At 46.7% G+C, this 24222-nt stretch overlaps 6 protein-coding genes across 6 annotated transcripts; 4 read left to right on the top strand and 2 right to left on the bottom strand.

Moving 5' to 3' along the window:
* Positions 1-322: 322 nt before the first annotated feature.
* On the top strand, positions 323-3417 carry LAJ45_00818 (uncharacterized protein; the record flags this gene model as incomplete). The annotated part of the gene is made up of 8 exons (XM_046110417.1): positions 323-353; positions 643-1306; positions 1414-1443; positions 1514-1671; positions 1737-1930; positions 2167-2689; positions 2778-2903; positions 3047-3417. The coding sequence occupies 8 exons, from the start codon at positions 323-325 to the stop codon at positions 3415-3417; spliced, it is 2097 nt and encodes a 698-aa protein (XP_045977110.1).
* Positions 3418-4095: 678 nt separating this feature from the next.
* On the bottom strand, positions 4096-4769 carry LAJ45_00817 (uncharacterized protein; the record flags this gene model as incomplete). The annotated part of the gene is made up of 2 exons (XM_046110416.1): positions 4096-4459; positions 4540-4769. The coding sequence occupies 2 exons, from the start codon at positions 4767-4769 to the stop codon at positions 4096-4098; spliced, it is 594 nt and encodes a 197-aa protein (XP_045977109.1).
* A 2714-nt stretch (positions 4770-7483) lies between these two features.
* Positions 7484-8442, top strand: LAJ45_00816 (uncharacterized protein; the record flags this gene model as incomplete). The annotated part of the gene is made up of 3 exons (XM_046110415.1): positions 7484-7537; positions 7606-8172; positions 8227-8442. The coding sequence occupies 3 exons, from the start codon at positions 7484-7486 to the stop codon at positions 8440-8442; spliced, it is 837 nt and encodes a 278-aa protein (XP_045977108.1).
* Positions 8443-8649: 207 nt separating this feature from the next.
* LAJ45_00815 (uncharacterized protein) lies at positions 8650-13068 on the bottom strand (the record flags this gene model as incomplete). The annotated part of the gene is made up of 7 exons (XM_046110414.1): positions 8650-9313; positions 9369-9588; positions 9645-9767; positions 9818-11285; positions 11366-11800; positions 11860-12523; positions 12608-13068. The coding sequence occupies 7 exons, from the start codon at positions 13066-13068 to the stop codon at positions 8650-8652; spliced, it is 4035 nt and encodes a 1344-aa protein (XP_045977107.1).
* A 3910-nt stretch (positions 13069-16978) lies between these two features.
* LAJ45_00814 (uncharacterized protein) lies at positions 16979-18452 on the top strand (the record flags this gene model as incomplete). Its single annotated transcript, XM_046110413.1, has 6 exons — positions 16979-17266; positions 17319-17429; positions 17502-17680; positions 17738-17890; positions 17971-18038; positions 18106-18452. 6 exons carry the CDS (start codon positions 16979-16981, stop codon positions 18450-18452), a joined length of 1146 nt encoding a protein of 381 aa, XP_045977106.1.
* Positions 18453-21583: 3131 nt separating this feature from the next.
* LAJ45_00813 (uncharacterized protein) lies at positions 21584-23017 on the top strand (the record flags this gene model as incomplete). The annotated part of the gene is made up of 4 exons (XM_046110412.1): positions 21584-21591; positions 21796-21853; positions 21910-21968; positions 22051-23017. 4 exons carry the CDS (start codon positions 21584-21586, stop codon positions 23015-23017), a joined length of 1092 nt encoding a protein of 363 aa, XP_045977105.1.
* Positions 23018-24222: the final 1205 nt, after the last annotated feature.

Genomic DNA, 24222 nt, shown 5'->3' with positions numbered 1-24222 from the left:
TGTATGTGAGGGTGAGTGAGTGACAGGAGATGGTTGTGGTTGTGGTTGTGGTTGTGGTTGTGGTTGTGGTGATTGTGATGGTGATGGTGATGGCGATGGTGATGGTGATTGCTGGTGTTCTTTTCCACGCGCTTCCGTGCCAAGCTTTCACTTGATCAACTGCGGCTCTTTTCGCCACTAACCCCGACCCGGCTACTCGATGCGTAGAATATTCCATGCGGTTAGACCCCGCCCCACGTGATCTAGAATTTCCAACCTCTGCGCTGAATCGACTCGCCCGCCATCTGCACATTTCTCTCCCAATTGCCTCAATTTCAAAACCATGCGCGCAGTCTCACGGAATATAGGAAATAGTGCTTTGGTATTGACAAGACACAGACGACTTCACCACCACCAGATACTACTACTGCAATGCCTCCAGACAGCGTCGATACCACCGCAGCAGCAGCAGCAGCGACACCTACACTCCGCGCCCTCAATATCAATTCCAACAGAAAGCAATGGCAATATCAGCACCACTAGAAGCATCTCCACAACCCCCGCCCTCTCCGCCACCCCAATTCCCACTGGCAAGCCCTCCTCCTCCCCTTCCCCTCCCCTCCCCCGCGCAGAGTACACCCCACTAACAAACCCTCACCACAGACCTCACCCCCGCCCCCGCCTCACCCCCGCCCCTCAAACTCCGCACCTACCAAGAAGAATGCATCCGCGCCGTCCTCGAGCACGTCACCCTCGGCGAGCGCCGCCTCGGCATCTCCCTCGCCACAGGCTCCGGCAAGACCGTCATCTTCACGCAGCTCATCTCGCGCCTCTCGCACCCGTCGCGGCCCGCGACCGCAACACAGACACTGATCCTCGTGCACCGCAAGGAGCTCGTTGAGCAGGCCGCGAGCCACTGCAGACGCCAGTATCCGCACCTCACGGTCGAGATCGAGATGGCGACGGCGCATGCGAGCGGGTGTGCGGACATCACGGTTGCCAGCATCATGAGTATTGTGAGTGGGGAGCGGATCGGCAAGTTCCGCAGGGAGAGGTTTAAGTTGGTGTTGATTGATGAGTGCCATCATGCGGTGAGTAAGGGGTACTTGAAGTGCCTGGAGCACTTTGGGCTGGTGCATGTCGGGGCGGCGGGGGAGGCGGGTGAGGGGGAGGGGGAGGGGGAGGGAGAATTCGCGGGGGAGGCTGGTATGGAGTTTGGGGCGGGGTTTGGGGCGGATACGCCGGTGCTGGTGGGCGTGAGTGCGACAATGTCGCGGTTTGACGGGCTCAAGCTGGGCAAGGTGCTGGATAGGATTGTCTATCATAAGTTAGCACTCAATTACACCCAAGATTCTCTTCTTCCTCTTCTTCTTGCTCCTTCTTCTTCTTCTTTTCTCTGTTGTAGACTGATTGTGTGCCTTGTGAGCCGCGCAGGGACTACATGGACATGATTGCTGATAACTGGTTTGTCGCTCATTGACCCCTCCCCCCCCCCATATATATACAGTGGCTAAAACACAAAACAAAAACAAAGGCTCTCGCCCTGCAAGTTCACCACCGTCATGACGCACGTCGACCTCTCTAGCGTGCGCGACGCTTCTACGGGCGACTTCAACCTCTCCGACCTCGAGCGCGCCGTAAACACCAAGGAAACCAATAACGTCACTGTCCGCTCATGGCTGCAGAAAGCAGGTAAATCCCCCCTCTCTCTCACCCCTCTCAGTCTGGCTCGTGCACCGACTGACAGCGCAGTCCAGACGACCGCCACTCCACAATCGTCTTCTGTGTCAACATCCAGCACGTCAACGATCTCTGCGACACCTTCCGCACCCACGGCATCGACGCACGCCCCATCACTAGTAACACGCTGCTGCAGGTCCGGCGTGAACGGCTTGAAGAGTTTCGGGCGCGAAAGTTCCCGGTGCTTGTCAATTGCGGGGTCTTCACTGAGGTATACCGTCTCTCTCTCCCTCCCTCCCTCCCTCCACCTCCCTCCCCCGTGCTACTACTACTCGTCATTTTTTGGTGTTTCCAGACCTGACTGGGCCGGGTCTGCACACCACCAAATATGGCCGTTATGCACGACTTCCGCCCACACGCAGACCCAGCCCAGTCCAGAAACGCCTAAAAAACAACTAGTAGAGGGAAGGATACATACTGATATGATATTGACTGATACACACACAGGGCACCGACATCCCCAACATCGACTGCGTCCTCCTCGCACGCCCCACAAAGTCACGCAACCTCCTCGTGCAGATGATCGGCCGCGGCATGCGCCTCTTCCCCGGCAAAGCCGACTGCCACATCATCGACATGGTCGGGGTCCTCAAACGCGGCATCGCCACAGTCCCCACACTCTTCGGGCTCGACCCCGACGAGCTACTCGAGGAGCTGTCGCCGGAGCAGCTACAAAAACTGAAAGCGAAGCGGGAGAAGGAGGCCGAGAAGCGGCGGCTGGAGCTGGAGGCCGCGCGGCAGCGCGAGGAGGCGGGGCGGGAGAAAGGCGGGAAGGGGAAGGGGGAGAGGGGGGTGAAGCTGAGTGTGGAGTTTACGGACTATGAGAATGTGTTTGACCTGTTGAAGGACGCGAAGGAGTCGGGCCATATACGGCGGTTGAGCCCGTACTCGTGGGTGTCGATTTCGAATGGGAAGCATGTGTTGCCGCTGAAGGCGGGGCGGTATCTGAAGATCCAGAGGGAGCGGGATGGTTTGTGGATTTCTCTCTTCTCCCCCCAGCTTTTTTATATCGAGCTATGAGCTTATAACGGGGGGTGTGTGTGTGTGGTGTGGTGTAGGGACGTTCACGTTGATTGAGTTTAATAAGATCCCGCCGGAGGTTACGAAGACGAGGACGTTCTTGTCGAATCGGAGGGTGGTTATGGAGGGTGCGCAGTCGCTCGCCGATATCATCCAAGGCGCTGGTTTGTTCCCCTTCTCTCTGTTTTCATACACATCCTTTCTGCTTCCCCCCATTTGTCTCTGTTTTCTCCCCTTCCTCTCTGCTTCCCTCTCCTCCCCCCTCCCCCCACTATAACCCAGCATCTCTAACCCACTACCCCCACAGACACCCTCGCCGCCACCCGCCAAGCGCGCAACCTCCTCCTTCACAGCGCCCCCTGGCGCAAAAAGCCCGCCTCCGACTCCCAGCTCGCCTTCCTGTCGACCTTCCGCGACAAGTACAGCATCCCCGAGAACCTCACGATCGGGCAGGCCGGCGACATCATCACCAAGCTGCGGCACGGCAGCCTCAAGGAGCTTGAGAAGCGCAAGAAGCAGGAGCACCGCGAGCGCGTCAAGGACGAGAAGGAGCGCGCGAGGGACGAGAAGGCGCGGCTGAAGGAGCGCATGAGGGAGGAGGCGCGCGAGCAGAAGATGCGTGAAAAGGAGGAGAAGTTGAGGAGGTTGGAGGAGGTCAAGGTGGGGCGATTGTTCTAAGGGGTGTGTGGGTTGCGGGGTTGGGGGGAGTTGCTGCTTGTTTGGTTCTCTTGCTGCCGGCTGCTGCTTTTTCGGGGTTTCTTTGATTGCTTTGCATTTTGTTCTTGGGCTTCCCCTGGTTTTGTGGGTTCTTGGACATTGGTCTGGGTGGCCGAGTGATGTGCTGTGATGCAGTGGTTTTGGGTGGTCTTGGTCACGTCTGAGATGGATCTACAACAACAACAACTACACGTATAAGCACTGGCGGTGATGTTTGGCTTCTTGGACTACTTGGTGATCGGTTTTAGAAATGAGTCGCCTGTGTATTGCTGGCTAGAAGGAAAAAAAAAAAATAGACTATAAGGAAATAAAAGGAATGACATAATATCGAACTTAAAAAATCAATCTCCTCCAACCCTTTTTTTTTGGATTTTGTTTCTTTTCTTCCCTTTTTTTTGGTTTATCCAAAGAAATTCGTGAAACAAACGGTGCACACAAACAAACAGACACCATCCAGAACTCTCGAGCTCAACCGCTAACCAAAGAGAAAAAATAAAATCGAAACCGTCGTCAATCTCAAACAATTTAAGTCGACAGGAAAAACAGATACCAGACCACGCATCGCACCAACATCGTCATAAATACCGGCCGAGATGTAAACAAAAATGTTCGCCGCTGGCAGGATTAAGCAAGAAGAGACTAGTTGCTTGCGTTTGAGGGCCCGGCATCGTTGGGGTTGGCATTCTTGCGTGCGTAAGGCTTTGGCGCCTTCATCCTGGGCGTAACGTGAACTTTTGGGATGTTTTCCTTGTGGAAATTCCTCCGGTGTTGAAGGAGGTTATCGTAACGGGTAAACCCCCTTTCCCCGGTTCTGCGACAGCCTTGGACTGGGCAGGGGATCATGTTCTCAAGTATGACGTCATACGAAAGGTGGGAGGTTCTGAAATGACGGTTGAAGTCATTACTGGTTTTGTGATTTATTTTGTTGTACATCTCACAATACAAGTCCAAGCATTTTATGGTTAACGAATTACCAATACTAAAGACACATCGGTGTTTTCCGCTATTAAACTATAAGTTAGCATATATATTTACCGGTGTGCCTATAAAGAGGTGTGAACGGTATTGATCATAAACACATACAGAAATCTACCGCTGCAGTTGATACCGCAACTGTTATCTTCAGAAGAAGAGGCCTTTGTCACCTTCTTGTTGACGCTGGATCCTGGCATCACTGGAAGAACTGGAGCCTGTGCTGCGGGACCATCATCCTTTTCTGTAGAACTTTCGTGATCCATAACATCTTCATGCTCGGGCAGCATCGATTGGTTGGAGATCTCGTTGGGCTTGGAATGACTGTGGTTTGAGATCATTGGACTGAATTGAGTTCGGTGGCTTTGTTCCGCATGGAAACCCCCAGAGATGGTTTGCGAGCCATGGAAATTATCCAGCCTTGAAAGCTCAAGTTGAGATTTGGCCCAGATGTAGCTCTCGAGGGTGCTAGTGTTATCCCAATTGAGACTTAACCAGCGGCCAGGCTCGTCAGTATAAGCTAAAAAAAAATCACCGAGAATCCATGTCGATTGGTAGGCTGTTATTCCAAATGCGATATGTGAGTGAACGCCTTGCAGCTCAGGCCCGGCAGTGATAGAGTTGTAGAAAGTGTGGTTGCACAAAAAAAAGTATTGGATAGGTGAGTTAACTGAGTTGTACTTTGAGTGTTGTGTAGGAGTACGTGTAGGTGGGATTTGAGTGTTTGTAGGCGCAAAAGAGGACGGAAGACAGAGGGGGGGACCCCTCCGCTATATAGTTTTCATCGATCCGCACATGATCAGACTCGTTCTATTACCATTCTGATCGGCTAGTCAATGGTGATTGTATTAGGCCTTTAGCCCCATCACTTTATCACTTATTACTGAAGTTATATAATTATGTGCACTGTATTCCAGCTACGGACCTCACTCGGTACTTAGTAACTATCTGATAAACTTGATAATGAAAAATTATAACTCTCTTCAGAAGATACTGCTTTGCAACCTACTACTATCATGTTCCCTGGCTGCCTACGTACGTGCTGAATGTTGAGAGTCTCATATCACGCAAAAAACTGGCCGCCAAACACCCAGCCAAGCGAAGTTTGGCTATCTAAATTTCTACTTGAATTTTCTTCTTTGGACGTCGCTTAGTACCATCGTTTATGAATTCAACCAGATCGATGTTTCACATGTACATACGTTGTTGGCCTGCATACAGCTGACGAGCCTGGTTGCTTAGACATACATGCCAGGCTCGTCGGAAGCACTGCCTATCATGTAGATTAGGTACGAGCCTGATACCAGTCTTAAACACTTGTGCATGCAGCTGCATGCCAAATAAGGACTGATATTTAACGAGCCTGAAAATGTGATGTTTACCACTCAATCCTGATCCAATATATGTATTATTATGCTGCAGGAAAGAACAACGAGTGTTGAGCTTCCACGCAGTGCGCATGCTCGACAAACAAACGACCCCCACCAGAAAGCAACATATCTAGAGTACAATAATTATTTCACTCTTATGTAAATTCTCGACGTACCACTAATTGAAATGTCTCACCGTGCACCCTGAGGCATGAATAGATGGTAGTTTCTGGGAGACATTTAATTATGATCAGAATCAAGCGCTATGTAAAATAGCTCTATAGCTAGTACCCGATACTCTACGAAATTGAGCACCAATTAAGTTGATATGGTTGTAATTATAAGGCTGTATATACGTACATGTCTATTAGTAACAACCAATCCTTTCACCATCGATCGGGGAGGCGTTCAAGCTGTTGCTCCCTACAGCAATATACCTACATAGCTGATCTTGGGGGTGATTCTAAATGTGTACATACATGCAATGGCCAACCTTTCGTTTATGGAGTCAATTAACCTATCCTTTTCCTGGCTGATGTACTTTGACCACCGATCCTAGTTGCAAGATTGGTAGAGTCCAAAAACATCATTGGAAAGTTATAAAATCTACCTACTCTATATGATTATATCGAAGGACGTATAGAGGAGGCTGGCTATCGATGTGTCCAAGGTGTTGATGTAACGTCATGAATGAGCAAAAATCCATATCCTGCGCGCACAAAGTCCCATGGAGCAACATTAGACACACGACTCTGTATATGAAGTGCTTTATACCTTGATCGTTAATTTTTATTTGGCCTTGACCTCAACTTCGAAGCAAATTTGCTACTCGTAGATTTTTGGCGTCTGAAAACGCCAAAAAACTACGAGTATTGTGCATATCGCTGTACTATGTATGTATAGTTCTAGGCCATAAGTCATGGGAAGGCACCCATTTTACACAAAAATGCCACTTTTCAACATAGTCCTCGACCACCAATTATCATGAATTATTTCTGAGAATTGGAGGACTATATACTTTGCATATGAATAATCGCTCTATCAACTGAAAATTATAATATTACACTTCTAGCATGAGTTGTGTTGGTTTTGTTACGTTGAGTTGCAAAGAAACACATACTTTGGGATGCAACTGAAAAGTTGCTCTACTTCTAGCTCATGTAACTTCTTCTACATTTGACTTCAGAGAGTGCCTTTTTGGATTTATTAAATTTGAGAGCCAATATTCTATCCCCTAAAGCCTTGTTTATTATTGATGGCAATTGTGTTGTAGGTGGTTGTTGCATTTAGACGAACTTTGGTGTGGTTTGGTTGCCTTCCCATGACTTATGGCATCGCGCTGTACATACATGTGGTTGGTTATATTAGCTCTAGCTTGAATTCGATTGGTTCTAACGTAGCTTTATGGATTAGTATCTTCACATTCATCGGCAATTGCTATGGAGTTATTGCGTGGTAAAAGACTTTGTCCACCGATGGAGATATCCCCTACGAACGAACATACATTCGTCCACCTTGGTAATCTAGAACACGTGCACGTGCATGTGTGTTCATTCACCAGCCGTCACTCGCTTACTACGACCAGGCAAGGGTACTGGGTGAACAGGTTACCCGGTTGACAGACTTATGTGCATTTACCCTGGTTCCATGAAAACCAACCAAACCTCAAACTACACCAAAATTCAATGCTGCTTCGTTACGCACTGGACGTAGCTCCACTTTGGAACTCCTCAGAAGAGGTTCAAGAGTCCCGGTTTTGATTTCTTGTATATTTCTAACTGACTCTTGTACGCACCCACTTTGCTAGTTTGCCGAAGCTCTCAATCTTCTGCCAGCCCTAATAAGACCATCGGTGACAAAGTTCTACTTCCCCGCCGATCGCAAGCTCGCTCTTGGCTCGCAACTACTTCAGCGCTTTGTCGTTTCAAAAGTTTATAGCAATGGGAGGCCCAGTGCTGATATACCAACACTTTCCTCGATTTCGATAACTCGGGATGCTGAGAGTGGGCGACCTTCCTATCACACTCCCGCTGAGCTTCTAGAGAAGTGCAATGGACTGGTACTTAGGGATTACAACGTCTCGCACCATAACCCAAAGTCGTCGAATTCTGATTCGACACCGTGCCTTGTGATCCTGGTGGCACGTGTTACTGCTGCAACATTGTCTTCACCCGCTCTTAGGGTTGGAGTAGATCTGGTGCCTACAATCCACAACCGAGGCAACACATCTGCCGCAGACTTCCTGGAGACCTTTAGGGATTCAGATGTTTTTACTAAAAATGAGATACGGGCTATATACTCCCCGCCGCTGGAGGGAGATCGGGTCAAGATGATGTATCTACATTGGGCACTAAAGGAGGCATACTGTAAAGCTGTAGGTACGGGCTTGGTAACGAATCTTTTAGCTATAGATTTTAGACATGTTGAGCTTGGTAAGGTTGAGCAGAGAGAGAGAGATACCCAGGTGAAAGTTTTTGTCGATGGAACCCAGAGGGATGAATGGATGTTGGAGATAGGGAAGCTATCTGGGGATCACTATGTTGCGATCGCCACGGATTCTTGGAGCGGTGAAGAGGAGGCTGAGGAAACCGGAAAGTGGTTATGGATAGATTTCGGCAAGGACATCTTAAGCATTTGGAGCTGAGCGTCAGAGTCTGGCAAAATATGCAGATAAAAAGGACCTTCTTCCTACTTTAAATAGAGCTGCGTGTACCCTTTTTTTTTCTTTTAAAAATATACTATAAAAACATATACGTAGCTAGCTAAAGATGAAAATCAAATCATTACTAATGGAGTCCTGGCGTAGATATAATAAATGGGTACGGATAGAGTGGATAAGTAGTATAAAAATCTAGGTGCTTCCATCATGTCCATTACTTTTCACCCATTCTTCTTTGTTGAGAAGTCTATGGAGCTCACCACGTCGCTCTAAAAGTTCCTCTAACTTCCCGCTCTCCACAACCTCCCCATGACTCATCACCACAACCTTCTCAGCGCACCGCATCATCTCCTGGCTGTGCGTGATGATGATCACTGTCATCTTCTTGTCATAGGCCCCACCTTTATCTACCAACCGGCCGATAGTGTTATGTATAACCATCGCACTCTCGGGATCCAAATTACTGGTGCACTCATCTAGGACCAACACGGCTGGCCTTCTGACAAGCGCCCTAGCGATACCAATCATCTGGGCCTGACCCCCAGATATATGGCCCCCCTTGTCTCCTAGATATGTGTCATAACCATCTTGAAGGCCCTTGACGAATTCGTGGATTCCAGCTGCCTTTGCTGCTCTCTCAACCTCACAGCGGGTATAGTTGCTGCCATAGGAAATGTTATCGTGAACACTGCTATCAAAGAGAACCGCGGACTGCGAGACAATAGCCATTTGTGAGCGAAGAGACCGGATGCTGAGACTTTCTATAGGGAGCGTGTCTATTGTGATGCTACCCGCTGAGTATGGGTAAAGACGTTGAAGCAGGGCCGCGACAGTTGATTTTCCTGAGCCGGAAAGACTATGGATATTATGTTAGTCCAAGATTGTTAGAATGAGGCGTAGTTCATTTTTACCCTACTATGGCGATACATTCCCCGGCGCTAACTTTGAGGTTGAAGTTCCGGAGTACAATGGTGTCTGGGCGAGTGGGGTATGCAAAAGTAACGTTGGAGAACGATATGGCTCCTCTAAAATCCAGCGTCCTGCTACCCTCAATTTCATGAGAACTACGGGGCAGGGTGTAGAGTCTCAGCACACGTCGTGCCGTATCCTTGCTATTGCTTATCTGGGGAACTGTAGAGAAGTTAGACACCCGCGGGAGTCAAATTGAAATGGGAATGTTATTATACCAAAACCGACGATCGTATTTGCCCCTGCCAAAGAGAATAGCAGCAGACTGAACACTGTAAGAACATGCTGGATGTCGTATAGGCCCTTCCCAATCAACACCGCACCGTACCAAAAGATCAAAGCTAAAGAAAATTAGTATCACAAAAAAGCCGGGAACGCCAGAGAGACATACCTGTTGCAAACGACACCGCAGAATCTGATAACCCGTAGCCAACACCTGTATAAACAGACCTTTTCACGCCTATTCTCAATGCCGCACGGGTAGCTTTCGCATACTTCCTCTTAAAGTATCTTTCGAGAGCAAGCCCCCTTACAGTCTTTATATTCGTGATCGTTTCATCAAACACGCAGCCGACAATCTCAGCCGCCTCGTTGCTGTTTTTCTCCCACTCATCCGAGATCCACGCAAAGGTCCTTGTCAGACCATACATGACCGGTGCAATCGACAGCCCAACCATCGTCAACTGCCAGCTCTCTGTGAAGCTCCAGCCAACACCCAGAATCATAATCGTTGCACCAATAAACACATACCCAGCAAACCGCCCCAACAAGTCTCTCATATCCTCAGCATTCTTTTCCATGTCCTCTGTTACCGTTGCCACTAGGTTCTCATCAAACCATACACGGGGCTGGTCAAGAATGCGAGCCAATGATTTTATGCGCAGCGTATCTATCCAGGACTGCGCAACGGACTCCAGAAAGTAATGCATCAAGTAGCTGCTGATTGCGTCTATGACCGCAATGCACAGGATTACTACAGACCATCTCGCCGACTCCGAGGGCAAGTTCCCGTCTTTGAAGAACGACGAAAGCAGTCGAGCAAGTGCATACGAGAACGCCGGTGTTGCCGAAGCATGGAAAAAGGCCGCCGTGAAGCCGGTGACCAGCAAGAATCTGTAACCAACGTTCAAAGAGGGCCATATTGTGGAAAATATCTGCAAGAGGGTGATCTGTTTCGCTTCAAACCTTCTGACAGGCTGTTTCCTGGGAGTTTCGGGGATTATGGAGCCAATGTCGTACGTTGGGGAATGAGCCGGCACATAGTCAAAACGTGTCATCTCGGTATTAAGCCTTCTTTCAAGCAGCCGTACTCGAAGCTTTCTTCTGGTTCTTTTGGGGCTTGAAGTTTTTGCTCTACCTAGTAGTGACAAATTCTCTAGCTTGAAAGTGGATTCCTTGGTACCATCTAAAAACTCGCCATCTTGATCTTGCTCCGTCGAGCTTTCTTCCGAGATTGGGGCCAAAGTCCCATTAACTGGATAACCTTCATTGTATACGTCAGAAGCTATAAGCTCCTGGGCTCTATCATTACGGACCAGTCCAATCCTGGGTGAGCCTGGTTGGTTTCTGATTTCTTTGTTGGTATCATACGCCTTCACGAAATCTCGAAACAGGCCGTCTACGCTACAAATTTCAGACCTGTACCCATTCTGGACGATCTCCCCGTTTTCAAGCACGTAAACAAAGTCTTGCGGTTTAATTTGGGAAATGTCGTGGGTGATTATAATTGTTGTCTTTCCCCGCCGCCATGTGTGTATTGCTTCCATGACTAGTGATCTGCTGACATAGTCAAGGGCACTGGTAGCTTCATCTAAAATCAGTATTGGCGTATTCCGGAGTATGGCTCGCGCCAGAGCAACCTTTAAGAAGAGTTTAAAAGTCAACCATCTTTCTCTGGGGTGCAAAATATCAAGCTTAAAATAGAGTCTTGGAATCTTACCCTTTGCCGTTGGCCCCCAGACAACGCAGCGCCCCCAGCACCAACTATAGTATTGGAGCCTAATGGGAAATTTCGGAGGGTTTCTTCAAGCATGGACATCCGGCAGGACTGATGAACTTCCTCCCGGGTGGTACTCTTGTAGTCTTTCCTCCCGAATGCAATGTTACGGAAGATTGTCTCATTGAACAGCACGCTCTCCTGCTGCACTATGGTGACGTTACTTCGTAGCCATTCTTGGTCGATATCCTGGACTGAGGTTCCATCCAGCGTTATAGTACCAGATAAAGGCATATAAGTTTTGAGGATGAGATTTCCAAGCGTACTTTTCCCAGAGCCACTTTTTCCGACAATGAAGGTAGTCTCATGCGACGGTATAAAGATACTGGCTCCATTCAGTGCCAAATTACAAGGGCGAGAGGGATATGCAAAAGATACCTACATGTAAGCAGTCAGTATAAACTAGAGAATAACGGGGGGCGCCGTTTTAGAGTTACACTTTTGACTTCAATCTCGCCTTGACAGCTCTTCGGGATGATCCCACCCTTCATATGGAAGACCCGCATCCCTCTCTTAAATTTCACCAACAATGCATCAAGGCCTGCACCTGCAGCCTTCCCCTTCTCCAAGACTATCATCTGCGGCAAGACCATTGAGAGAGCCTGCGTAGCCATTAGGCACGACCAAAACGTAGTCATCACATCCCCCACAGATGCCTCCCCCTGCCTAATAAGGTGACCACCGTACCAGAAGCCTTGCACAAACATCGTCAAGATCACAAGCCTTATAAAGCCCACCACCAGGGCATTGCTATGCGCCTGTTCTCTGTACGCACGTGCGGCCTTCTCCGCGGCCAGGGAAAACATATAGCGCTCGTACTGCTGGCCGTTGAACGCTTTTACCGTCTCAATTGCTGTGAAAGCCCTGTTCACGATTCTTGTTGCTCTTGAAAGGTGCTCTTTCTGCGTGTCTATCTGCGTCTGGATGCGGCGCGAGATGACGCTGAGGAATATGAACGCCAGTGGCACCCCCATCAGCACGACGAGGGTCAATGGCCAACATGTCGTAATGGAAACGAAGAGACATACCGCAGCCGTCACAAGCGCCTGTAGCGAGAGTCCCAGTGGCTGCGATACTGCTGTCTGGAGCTCCTTCGTTTGCCTATCATCCGATCCACTCTCAGTCAGCAACAAAACCAGAAAAGAAGAGTGAGGTGGGTGGGGGAAGATTTTCCAATATCCATACGTTTGCACTCTCGCCAGTAGTCCCGCAACTCCATTCCTCCTCATATCATACCACTGCATATCCTTATCTACCAGCCCCTCAAACAAGCTCTCCCTCGCGCCTTCCGCCTGCAACTCCCCAAATACGCCCCATGAGGCATAAAACGCCCCACCTAGGCACCAGCTCGCGGTCCCCAGTGCCACCAGCTGTACGGCGAACACCCTAACTTGGTCCACCAGCTCATTAGCGGGGATCAGGTCCGCCCCAAAGGTTGCAAAGGCGTTGAATAACCTGCCGAGGATTATTGCCGTAGCGGGAATCACGAGCCCGTTGAGCAGGGCGAAGAAGACGGCGGCGGTCAGGGGGAGGATGTGTTTTCGGTTGGTGAAGGCGAAGAGAGAGGACCAGCTGTGGTTTCTGTGGTCTTCGTCATCGTATTCGTCGTATTCGATGTCTTGCCGTTGGGGGCGTGTAGGTATCATGGTTTTTTTTCGTTTTGTTTTGAATTTGAATTTGGATTTGGATTTGAAGGTCAATTTTTTAGCGATATTATATATTCGATTACTAGCTGGTTTAATCGCTGACCTGAAGCTTTAGGATATCTAGCTATCTAGCCACTCCCGCAAAGATTTTTTCTGTAGATTATTAATAACGAGGCGCATGACAAAGCTTGCAATGGTGAAGCTCAAAGCAAGCCCTTTAAAGGACAAAAAATAAAAACCAAAATTAAAAGGGCCATCTCATGAATTATATGCATAGAATTGAAATCTCCTTGGCCCTATTCACTACACCGTATTTGGAAAAAGTCTTGATATTGTGCCTCTCTCTTACCATTGTGACGTTTTCATTGTCTTGAAATATAAGGTTCTGTTTATGATTGGCTGCCCCAGGGATGCGTGTGTTGTAATTTAGTAGCCAGGGTTAGGGGTGGTGAGTATTTGGATTGGTGTGAAACATGCATCGGATGGCCTTTGCATGCCAGACTACATGGACAATGACCGTACCCAGATAGTCTCGGGAAAATCCAGAGATCCCGCGAAACAAACGTTGCGCAGACATGCATACACACCTCGCGGAATGGGGAGTGATCTAGTAATTCATCCCACGATGAGAGGCAGAACCCACCATAGTGCCGGCACTATGTATGTTTACCACCTCATATAATCACGCCCGCTCGTATCCGGCACCAATCGAATCGATATGCCGGTCTCTCATTCCCCGGACCGATCAAGCTCCGGGCGGACGCGAGTCGCTAAGTACTACATGTAGGCACGGGCTTAGAGCGTTCTTGTATCTCCACGGACGGCCCGTTCGTGAATGATATGGAACGAGACGTAAAGCGTGTGCTTGCTATGGAAGCAATTTTTTGCATTCTTTGTAGGTTGTGTGGTGGTCAGTAACAAGTCAAGTGTCTCCAACATAATAAAGACCGAGTGATATATCATGATTAAATATCTTTATTAGTGCTACTCTGTCAGCCATGATTCACCGGCTTGTTTTAGCGGGCCATAAATTGCGTATTGTTTGACGTATATTACCTAGCACTGTATATACTAATAAAGCCTCATACTCAGAAGCGGGTGCTGCATAAAGAAGGTCGTTAGCTATGTCGCGCTAATTATGATTTTTCCACCACGACCAGGGCATCGCTCGCCTGATATGGCTCAATAATTGAGCGAAATTCTGAAAGATACATGTAAGCTGCCCATGGATGGTGCTTTGGTGGATAGTAGTAGGTACTCATTAACTGCTGCTTAGGAAAAGGGTGATATGTATAGAGTAGTGGTGACCTCGATCTCATCCAATTCACCATTTATCCCAATCATTTATATTTATAGTTCTTTCGTATAAGTAAATGAGTAACTGTATTATGTTTTTTTAATAGTAATAAAACGCCACCGTCCCTCTCCGGAACACTACTTTCTCACCAGCGAAAGAACCGGAAATACGGTTACCCGGGGCGATGGTCGTTCGTAAAGTATCGAGTGGCGCCGTTCTCCCAACCAAAACCCCCTGCCTTGGAAACTTTCGTTTTCCGGTTCTTTTACAGGTAAGCAAGTAATTCACGGAGCTACATATCACACCTACCACGGCCAAAGAATTCCCGCGCCACAGGATCTGGACACATGCACCCCTGCCCTCTGGGACTCGATCCGCAGGGGACCTGATCCGCAAGCTAGGGACTTTGGTCTCCCAAGGGACCATCGATATCGGAAAATCAACGTCCCACAGCTAGCAAAACTTGCCCGCATGTCGATCATTTCCCCCAGTTAGCCACGCGAGGTGCACATAAAAGTCGGCTTGATCAGGGTGTGTATGCTTTAAAGATAAGCATTAGGACTCTATCACGCGGTTAACTACTTGATAGGTATCTTTTAAGTATGCGCAAAAGAAACGATAGTGTGGCCTGGGTATGTAGCCTTTGAGCATAGAGAAGTCTAGCCTCCGGCAGGTATCCAGCTGTAAGTGCCCTCGATTAATTAAAGTAGAGTCTTGATTGCGCAAAAGGGCTCCAGCTCTAAATGTCTGAAGGAGAATCGGCACCAACAGCTCAGGCTACCGGGAAATTAATTGGAGACTGGCTCTGTTTGTGCAAAGACTCGATTTCAGGGACTGCATTGCGGATCTAAAGGTAGTTCGCGTTTGACATATAGCTAGAAAACGCATTTATGAGGACCATACCATTTCCAGATAAGGGCTAAAGATAGGTGAAATAGATTCTACCTGGACTACCCGGTAGATCGTTGCAACTTGACATTAGTAGTTTCTGCGTATGTAGTTGTGCCTTAAATCCTAGCTCTAGATCTACCCTTTGATGTGGCTAGACCCTCGATTCTCAAAGATCAGCAAGGGTCCAGTACTTGTAGTGTTCCGAAACACGCCTAGCTTGTCGGTAACGATTAATGCCTACTACAGTCTAGATTGTCCCCGCCCTCCCCGCCTCTTCCCCACATAGCTAAAGCAGGTTGCCGCATCTCATCCTCTCATTTTTTGCCGCTTGAGAATTCGTTGCCGCTTCATGCTCCACTCTTATGACTTGACCTGAAGCTTTTTTATATCCAGGTAGCAGAACTCTACTGGCGGCAAGCTTTTAGTAGTCAGATCTTATTCGGCAATCTCGGCCTGGATCTAAATAATCTTGTCTGATCCGTGCTCGATGATTTGGAATTTTGACGCAGGTGGGGGTTAGGCCGATCGGTGGCCAGAGTTCGCATAATGAGAATCATTAATTTTATATTATTGGCCCTCCTTATGCTGCACGGCACATAGGATTGAACAGTTATTCTTAACAATTTCCATGTCGGCTATGAGTTATCTAGAGAATTTAATAGCCAAAAGTCTTTAAAGATTCAGCCAGAAAGATGCATTTTTCAACAGCCCGGTAACCGATCCAGAAAGTTTGACATGGGAAATTTCTTCTTGTGCGTGACACTGTAACGCAGGCCCAGCGGTACACAATGGGGCTATAACAGTTGCTGACAGTTGTTGGTAAACATAATATAATATGTGGCCCTGCAGGCGGCTACCGTTCACGGCGGTGTAAAGTAACATGCCCATATGCGGCGTCACTATGGAGCGAGGGGTTATGAAAAGGAAAACGAGAATCCAACGGGTCAGCTTCTTCCCCTCCATCGGTAGTTGTTTTCTGGTGACGTCTTGGTGTCAAGAACCGAGACCAAGGTACACGGTATTACTATGTGCCTTAAGCAGGAATGAAATTTGAAGCCGCAAAAATTGTATAGGTAAATGACCCTGGGACATAACTAGCCTAAATCGAGATCAACTGACGTATCCGCTACATATCCGCTACATATCCGCTAATTATAGTAGAGGTACAGAGTACTCAGAGGAAAGGTGAAAATACCTCCAGCCAGTACTAAAGAGTGGATCTTAGCTCATGTTGGATAGTCCCACCCAACGGTCACCCCGCGAACCCACTAATCCAACTAACTACCCTGGGGAGATTAACGTTGACACCACTAAACCAAATACGAGGGGTAAAACTCGCCCGACCTTTGTGATTGGTGAACGATTTGCAATGGCTTATCCAGGGGGTGATGCGGTTACATAGCTACACAGAAGGATAGGGCTGAGTTCTCAGGGTGAGGTTATGCTGACATGTTATTAGTAGCCCGGACCAAAAGATCCCCACACTGGTACATTGGTACATTGGTCCAATGGTGGTACCTTTATCCCATTCAAGACTTCCCTTGTGTATCCCCCCCCCCCCCCCCCCCCCCCCCCCACACACACACACAGGGCACAGAGAATCGGAATCCGGAAGGGGGTGGATACGAGAAAATGCTGTATCTATATAACTATATCTTGCCTCGTCCGGACATGATTCTCATCCTCAATTATTCCCAAAATCAGGACAGGACTTAAACCTCGATGACTCCCGATGAACTACGAGTGCTACCTGGTGGAGAGGAGCCGATCCCAAGGAATGGAAGTTGGGGGGGTTCGCGGACGGGTTTCTATCCAGCAGATTTTATTCACCCAGCAGCTGGAAGCTACCCCTACCCTTGGGAGTATGAGCCAGAGCACAAGGCGGAGTATTTGTTTGCGTTGACCATTGTAATGGTGGTGCTTTCAACGCTGGTAGTTGCTGTGAGGATTGGGTCTAGGGTTATGCTGAGAACGTTGGGTGTGGATGATTGGCTGATTATTGGTGCGACGGTGGGTGTTCCCTCAAACCGTTCGATGTTGTCCTCGACTAACTCGGGCGTAGTTGAATACCATAGCAGTCGGCGCTACAATAATCATTGGTGTTGTTAGTGGTGGTGCAGGCGTACATTGGTGGGATCTAGAATACCCCGAGTTCAAAAAAGGACGAGGAATTGTCAGTATTAAATTAAACCCGTACCATCATAACAATTCGATCCGGTTTGAATTAAAGCTTTGGGATTTATAGATTATGAGTTTCCATGGCGCTATCTATGCTACAGCTGTCCTCTTCATTAAGCTGTCGATACTATGTTTTCTGAGGAGACTGTTCACAAATACCTCAGGATGGATGACGAAGCTGATAATGCTCTACATTGTCGTTAATATCATCTTTTTTGTGACGAGCTTTTTTTGCCTATTCTTTTTGTTAGTGTCTCCAATACCATGATTTGATCTGGTAATAGTACTGACTATATCACATAGGAATGCTTCGTTCGGACTTCTTTATCCTCTGGGTGGTGTGCACCTGAGCTTGGAGATTGCAATATTGATACTCCCCATGAGAATGGTTTGGCGACTGCAACTTCCGTGCACCCAGAAAATCATTTCGACTCTGATCCTAGGACTTGGTGGAGTGTAAGCCCTCTCTCATCACCATTAGCACTATAGATACCACTCAGTCTGCACGTCAGTATTAACAATCTCTGATTATACAGTGTGTGCATAATATCTGTACTCCGCCTCTACTATTTCTACACGTATATTACCTCCTTCGATGCCACCTGTCAGTACTCAGTCCAAAATCTCCCCCAAGCTTTGTTCTATATACTAACTACATACTACTAAACTAGACAACGCTACTTATATATACTTGTACAATCTCCTCGAATGCACGCTAGGTATTTTTACCTCATCAGCGCCGTCAATGAAGGCAGCTTATACACACTTCACGAAGCCTCGGGTAGAAAGGGGCTCTAATGAAGGCATTCTAGACGGGGATGGGTCGAGAAATGCATCTCAAGAAGGTTTGGATAAGGGTGTTGGCTGCGTTAGGATGGCACAGCGGCAGGATTATGACGAAGAGGCCGCGTTGAGGCCGTTCCAAGCAAGACTTGAGATAGTGCGTTCGAGAGACGAGATATTTTTCCCCGAGTCTGAGATTCGGACTAGTGTATTATTGCCAGATTTTCCACATTGAGCAGTGCTCTTTTTTCCTTCCGTTAGTTTATTGGGACAGCGGGTTTTGTTTTTAAACTGGGCGTTTACCACAGATATATAGCCTTCGACTACTACAGCATTTGAGAGATGTAATACACCCGACATTATTTGTGTATTGAGCACATTACATAGCACATAGCGGGTTATCTCGAATAAAGCTTCTGGGACACTGAGTGATCATCCGTGATTCAACGCGCTGAAATGAGTGATTTCTTATGATTCAACCACTCTTTGGCCACATTCCTTGATCTTGCTCTCGGGTCCATTCTCTCATTTCTTCGTTATTCCGTATTTCTGTTGGATCAGATACCAGTTCCGTAACTGGTTTCTTGTACAATGTACCTCTAGATCTATAGAACGTAAATTAATTGCTGGTCCGCATTTGAATCGGAAACCAGACGTAGCATGCAGTCGATAGACCACCGCATCTAATGACGGTGCTGCTTTATTTAGGGGTGTGCGTTTAGCTCATTTAGTTGTCCACTCTTTAAGATAAAGCACACGAAATAAAAAAAATATTGAACGTACACCACCTCGTATGCGAGTGATGTGTGATGATTTGCATGTATGTAACAATTGAAACCTCTAAATAAATAAAAAAAGTTCCAAATTCTAACAAAGGAGATAAAACACCTACATTCATTGAGATACATAAATTGATACTGTATTAGACGCTGGTCGGCCTCAGGAAGTGTTCTCGCCACTCAAGAAGGAGCTGCTTGTATTGCAGTGATGGGACGTTGTTATCGTCAACCAACCCCATAAATGCACACATGCACTGACAGCTAGCTGCATAGGGCGTTTCAATTTACATCGTACCTACATGTAACTACTTTTCTATCCACCTAGAATTTACCCTTGGAAAAGAATGTTTTACCAGTTGGGCTGATACTCGGATTCCAATCAGTCTCGTGCGCAGAAACATGTAAGGGTGATTCCAGGAGGCAAGGACAACTCTCAATCCCAGGAAAGGGGATAGGTCGCCAGTGACGAGGTTTCTCGGATACTTGGTCATGCATATCTTGGCCCGTGCATTAGGTCGTGGCTCAACCGGTCTGAAACAAGGAATTCACAGGAGAGCACTTTTTTCATTTCAACTCCTCTTCTGACGAAGTCACTTGAGACGCATCCTCGAACATAGCGGTTATATTGTGCATCTGTGACACCGCGTGTATGCATTATACCGCCACGATCAGATCAAAAGGCGGCATTCTCGCTTCAGAGGGAAATGCAGGTAGGATATCTTGTATATAGCTTGAGTACCATAGGCTAGTGGTTAACCGTGTGGCCTATTCTACCTACTCTAGAGTAGAATGATCTGAAGGGCCGTAGGTACATACAGATAGGTATGTAGATTATCCTACACCCTTGCATACATGTACTTGCATGAGTACACATGTACCTACATGTACCTACTCTTGATAGTTTCATCATGACTTATTTCCAGCTGGTCCTAGAAAACGTCAGAATAGGTTGGTTCAACACAAAATTCGCCGTACGTTCCACGTACTTAGGGAACCAATATAGTTGGGGTGAACATCGGTATCTGTCCTTTAAACTATGAACACATACGACGATTCAATAATACATCCATCAAGAGAGTCGCGAATCATCTAGTTGCATGTACAGCGGTGGGTAATAAGTCATCAGACGGAACGCCACCAAAATACGCGTTTGCAGGCAAAATTGTGGCTAGGTCGTCCGATGACTTATTACCCACCGCTGTATTTATAATAGACGTACTGCCGCTTACAACTGAGGTTCCCATTGACGTTCGCTTGAGCTTTTAATTCTGCCATCTCCTGGGCGGATGCGTTCTCTCCCGTCATGAATTTTAAGCATTGATATGAGCAGAAAGAATATGTAGGTTCATGTCGTAGTAGTATGTAGTAGTTATAGTACATGTAGTAGCTCAGGTACCGATGTTGTTGAATTTCGATGTATCATGGCGTTGTATGAAAACAGGGTACTGGGGAGGAACCTGCATGCATGTGCATGCCAGATACTCTAGATATGGTAACACAGTTTGCCGAGCTGATGTGAGCTGGGATTGAAGCTGAAAATACTCGCTAGATACGATTAGTACCAACCGGGTTTTGACCCGAATTCGGTTGTCGACGGGCAGGTTGCGAATCAGAAAACTGTCAAAATTGAAGCTTGAGTCGAATAGGGGACGGTTATGGTTATGTCTTTTTTCACTGTTGCTAGTCCGCCTTGCGATCTGCCCGGCCTTGGGTATTCGCAGCATGGATTTTGGACGTTGGTTTTTTGATATTTTTCATCCCTTCTTTTTTAATGATTTCATAGCTATAATCGCAGATATTACATGTATGCATTGGCCAGTTGGTCTAGATTGTGGCGACATGCATCGCAACTCTACCTACGCTACGTAGGATGTAACATGTACTCGTCTATTCATAGCGTTTGTGAACACCACCGCTATTGCATGCTATACAAAAAGGTTGTCTTGGCTATTTTTTGTGTGTATGTAATGCCGGTTGTGTTCACAAACGCTGTGAAAAAACGAGTAGTAAAGTTGTAGGTGAAGTTGCATCATTTTGCTTTGTATTGTAGCTAGCTTCAATTACTTGGAATTCCGAAAATGTGTGTGTAAAATCTTGGGGGAATACTAGACAGCATCTCAAAAGCGCAAATGCCTATGACGTGAAACTACATGTAGGCTAGATGACAATTGCGCACCAGACATGTATGCATTGTTGCCTAGTATCGTTCAGACTCCTGTACTACGTAAAGCACAAACTATTTTTCTCGTTCTCGCCATTGTCAATATGTTCATTCCTATCCTCAAGCACGGGGGATCGAATTTTTCTTGACGTAAGCACATATACTATAGTGCTTCCTTAAACCGTGAGAAGTGCGCAGCAGATAATTTGTTCTGCGATGATGGCAGTTTCATTAATGGCACATCACGTACGTATACATACCACTATTCTACTACCGTTTTCAAAAGCAAAGACCTGAAACCGGGGAAATCTTCTGAACTAGACCAGATTAGCATCGGCCCTGAATTTCATGACCGTTTGGAATACACACATATATATATGACGGTGTCACGTGCATGCATACATACATGTATGCACAAGTGCGAATATGCACAGGTGCGCACCCACCAACTTGAGAACAGCATAAATGGTAGGCTGTGGAGGTGACCTTCATTTCTCTTTTTCGCTCATCCCAAATCTAATTTGACAGAACACAAAAAACGTAAAAATCACTTTCATTCTTAACCATTGCCTCGCCGCCCATTTCTTCTCCGAAGACAAACCATTCAGCAGAAGCTAGAGAGATCCGATTGTGAATAGAGTAGCTTTAGAGAAGCTTGACTCAGTCATACAAAGTTTGAATCCTGGTGATTTACAGGTACATACACATTCTTACACTTTTTTGTTGCCTAAGTTTACTGACTCTTGGTTCAGCTTTTGATACGTTTAGCAGGTCTAACTCTCGAGAGTCCCCGCCCTAATATTTCCCATGGGTTTTCTACTCGACTTACCCAATGAACTCCTCCTCTCCATATCTACATACCTTGAAGAGTCGGGGATAGGCTCTCTCTTAAGAACGAACCGCCGGCTCCGGGAGCTCTTAACGTCAGAGCTGAATCAACATGCGACTCAAATTTGTCGCAACGTTTATCGCCGAGGAAATCTCAAAATCCGCTGCACACTTCACTGGGCTGCCTGGAGGGGTCATGAAGCACTGTTCCAGCTACTCCTAGACAAAGATGTCAGCATCGAATGTCCGGCCGACGCCCATCACTGCCATAGTCAAGAAACGGTCCTCCACTTTGCCGCTTTCCAGGGGAGTGAAACTATCGTGAAGCTCCTGTTGGATAAGGGAGCCAACATCAACCAGACAGACGAAACCGGAACAACAGCACTGCACTTTGCTGCCATGAGAGGGAATGAGGAAGTTGTCCGCTTACTCCTGGAGAACGGAGCGAAGGTAACAGCGGTGGATGGGGCGGGATTGTCGATCATGAGCAAGGCCTTGAAAAGCTACGACCATCACCGGACAAAGAGGAATTTAAATGTTTTCAAGCTTCTACTTGAGAATAATGCGGATATCGACGCGAGGGATAAGGAAGGTGCGACTGCATTACACCTTGCGGTCAAGCATATGGATTTGGAGATCTTGGATATCTTGCTAGAGTCGGGTGCGAACCCGTACATCAAATCGAAAGATGGGGAGACAGCACTCGACTGGGCATTGATCCAGACATTTGATAAATTATCCGAGGAGAGACTCCAGAAAGCATACCAGGTGGTCAAGTTTCTTCAAGAGAAGGGGTTAATTCCGACATTGGGAGGAAAGTTTTACGATGTGCGGAGGCCCAGGGGGAAACGCGAGTATTGGAAACTGGCATGCGGAAGTGGCATCAAGAACCAAGCCAAATCTATAATCAAAACTTGGACTTTTCAAGCCTGTCCAACCGAAGCAGCGGGGAGATATTATAGGCAAGAGAAGATCAAAGCGAATCGTGCTTTCAGAGGCACTACTATCAATTATTATAATTACAACCTATAATTCTGGTTGAATTTATAATTTTTTTCCCTTCATTTCCCCGTTCACTATTCTCGTTTAATCTTTCCTTATTATCTTCTTATGATCTCAATTTACCACCGCAGCTGGATCGAGCACGTATTTATCACTCGTTCTGTTAATCTCTTATTTAATTAACATACCTTCGTTTTTTCAGTTTTATATTTGGCTTATTTCTACTACTGGGCTGGTTAGCTTTATTATTTATTAAGTCATGTCCTTTTTTATTTGGATTTAGCGTTTTCTTTGCTTCTCTCATTCTCCTTTTTCTCTCTTTACTGCTTGGTTATATTATGACTTATGATTTACGAATTACAAAGCTTACAGAGTTATAATTCGAGGTGTGTACACTATCGTCGATGTCACGTTTGTCTACACTCCGTTGACTTGAATACACCCATAAACATAACCCATATACCCCTCCCCCCCCCCCCCCCCCCTCAAAAAAAGATATCCCTCAGGACTTATTTCTCTTATTTCTATCCTGACAAGGATTTGGGCCTAGTCACCCGCTAGTCGGGTCGAAACGATCTTTTCGAAGTTAATCTCTTATTTTTTTTTTAATTTCATATATCCGATCGCTACTATTTCATGGTTTCGAGTGGTTATGAGGGCGTGGGAAATCAAAGGTTCATTGGTTTTAGGAATCGGACGAAGGAAAGGTTGGATGGACAGGAATTCGCTCACATGATTCTTTTTTTTTTGTTCTTCATCTTACAGTACTACTTTATTCTCTTATTTACACCACATGATCATATATACATCCTTTTGTTTCCCCTTTACCTCTTAGTATTCATTGTTCTTTCTCTTTACTTGATGATTTGATCATTTCCCTACATGTATCATGTATGCAAGGTTGCCTTCGAATCTAGCTATATACGCACTAGTAGCTTTCTTTACTATTTCTAGCTTTTATAAGTTTTCCACTGTTCTATATCTTCTTTGGTTCTATAAAAATCCTTAACTCAGAGACAAATTAAATAAACGCTTTTTTTCTCTTTTATTTTTACTCATAGATTGTGCATGCATCATGTGCGTAACCTTTCTCCCTAGTAGTGCCGTTTTAAACCTTTATCGGGATCCAGTTCAACCTTTAAGATAGAAGAGAAGAATGAGACCACATCCGAAAAACTTATAAAACCCAAAAGACCCTTTTCGAAATCCCTAACTAACTACAGATGTTTTGAACT

Source organism: Morchella importuna (genome assembly GCF_003444635.1).
Source record: "Morchella importuna strain M04M26 chromosome Unknown Morimp01GS001, whole genome shotgun sequence".
NCBI lineage: Eukaryota > Fungi > Ascomycota > Pezizomycetes > Pezizales > Morchellaceae > Morchella > Morchella importuna.
Note: the sequence above shows the minus strand (reverse complement) of the source record. Positions and strands in the feature narration are given on the sequence as shown.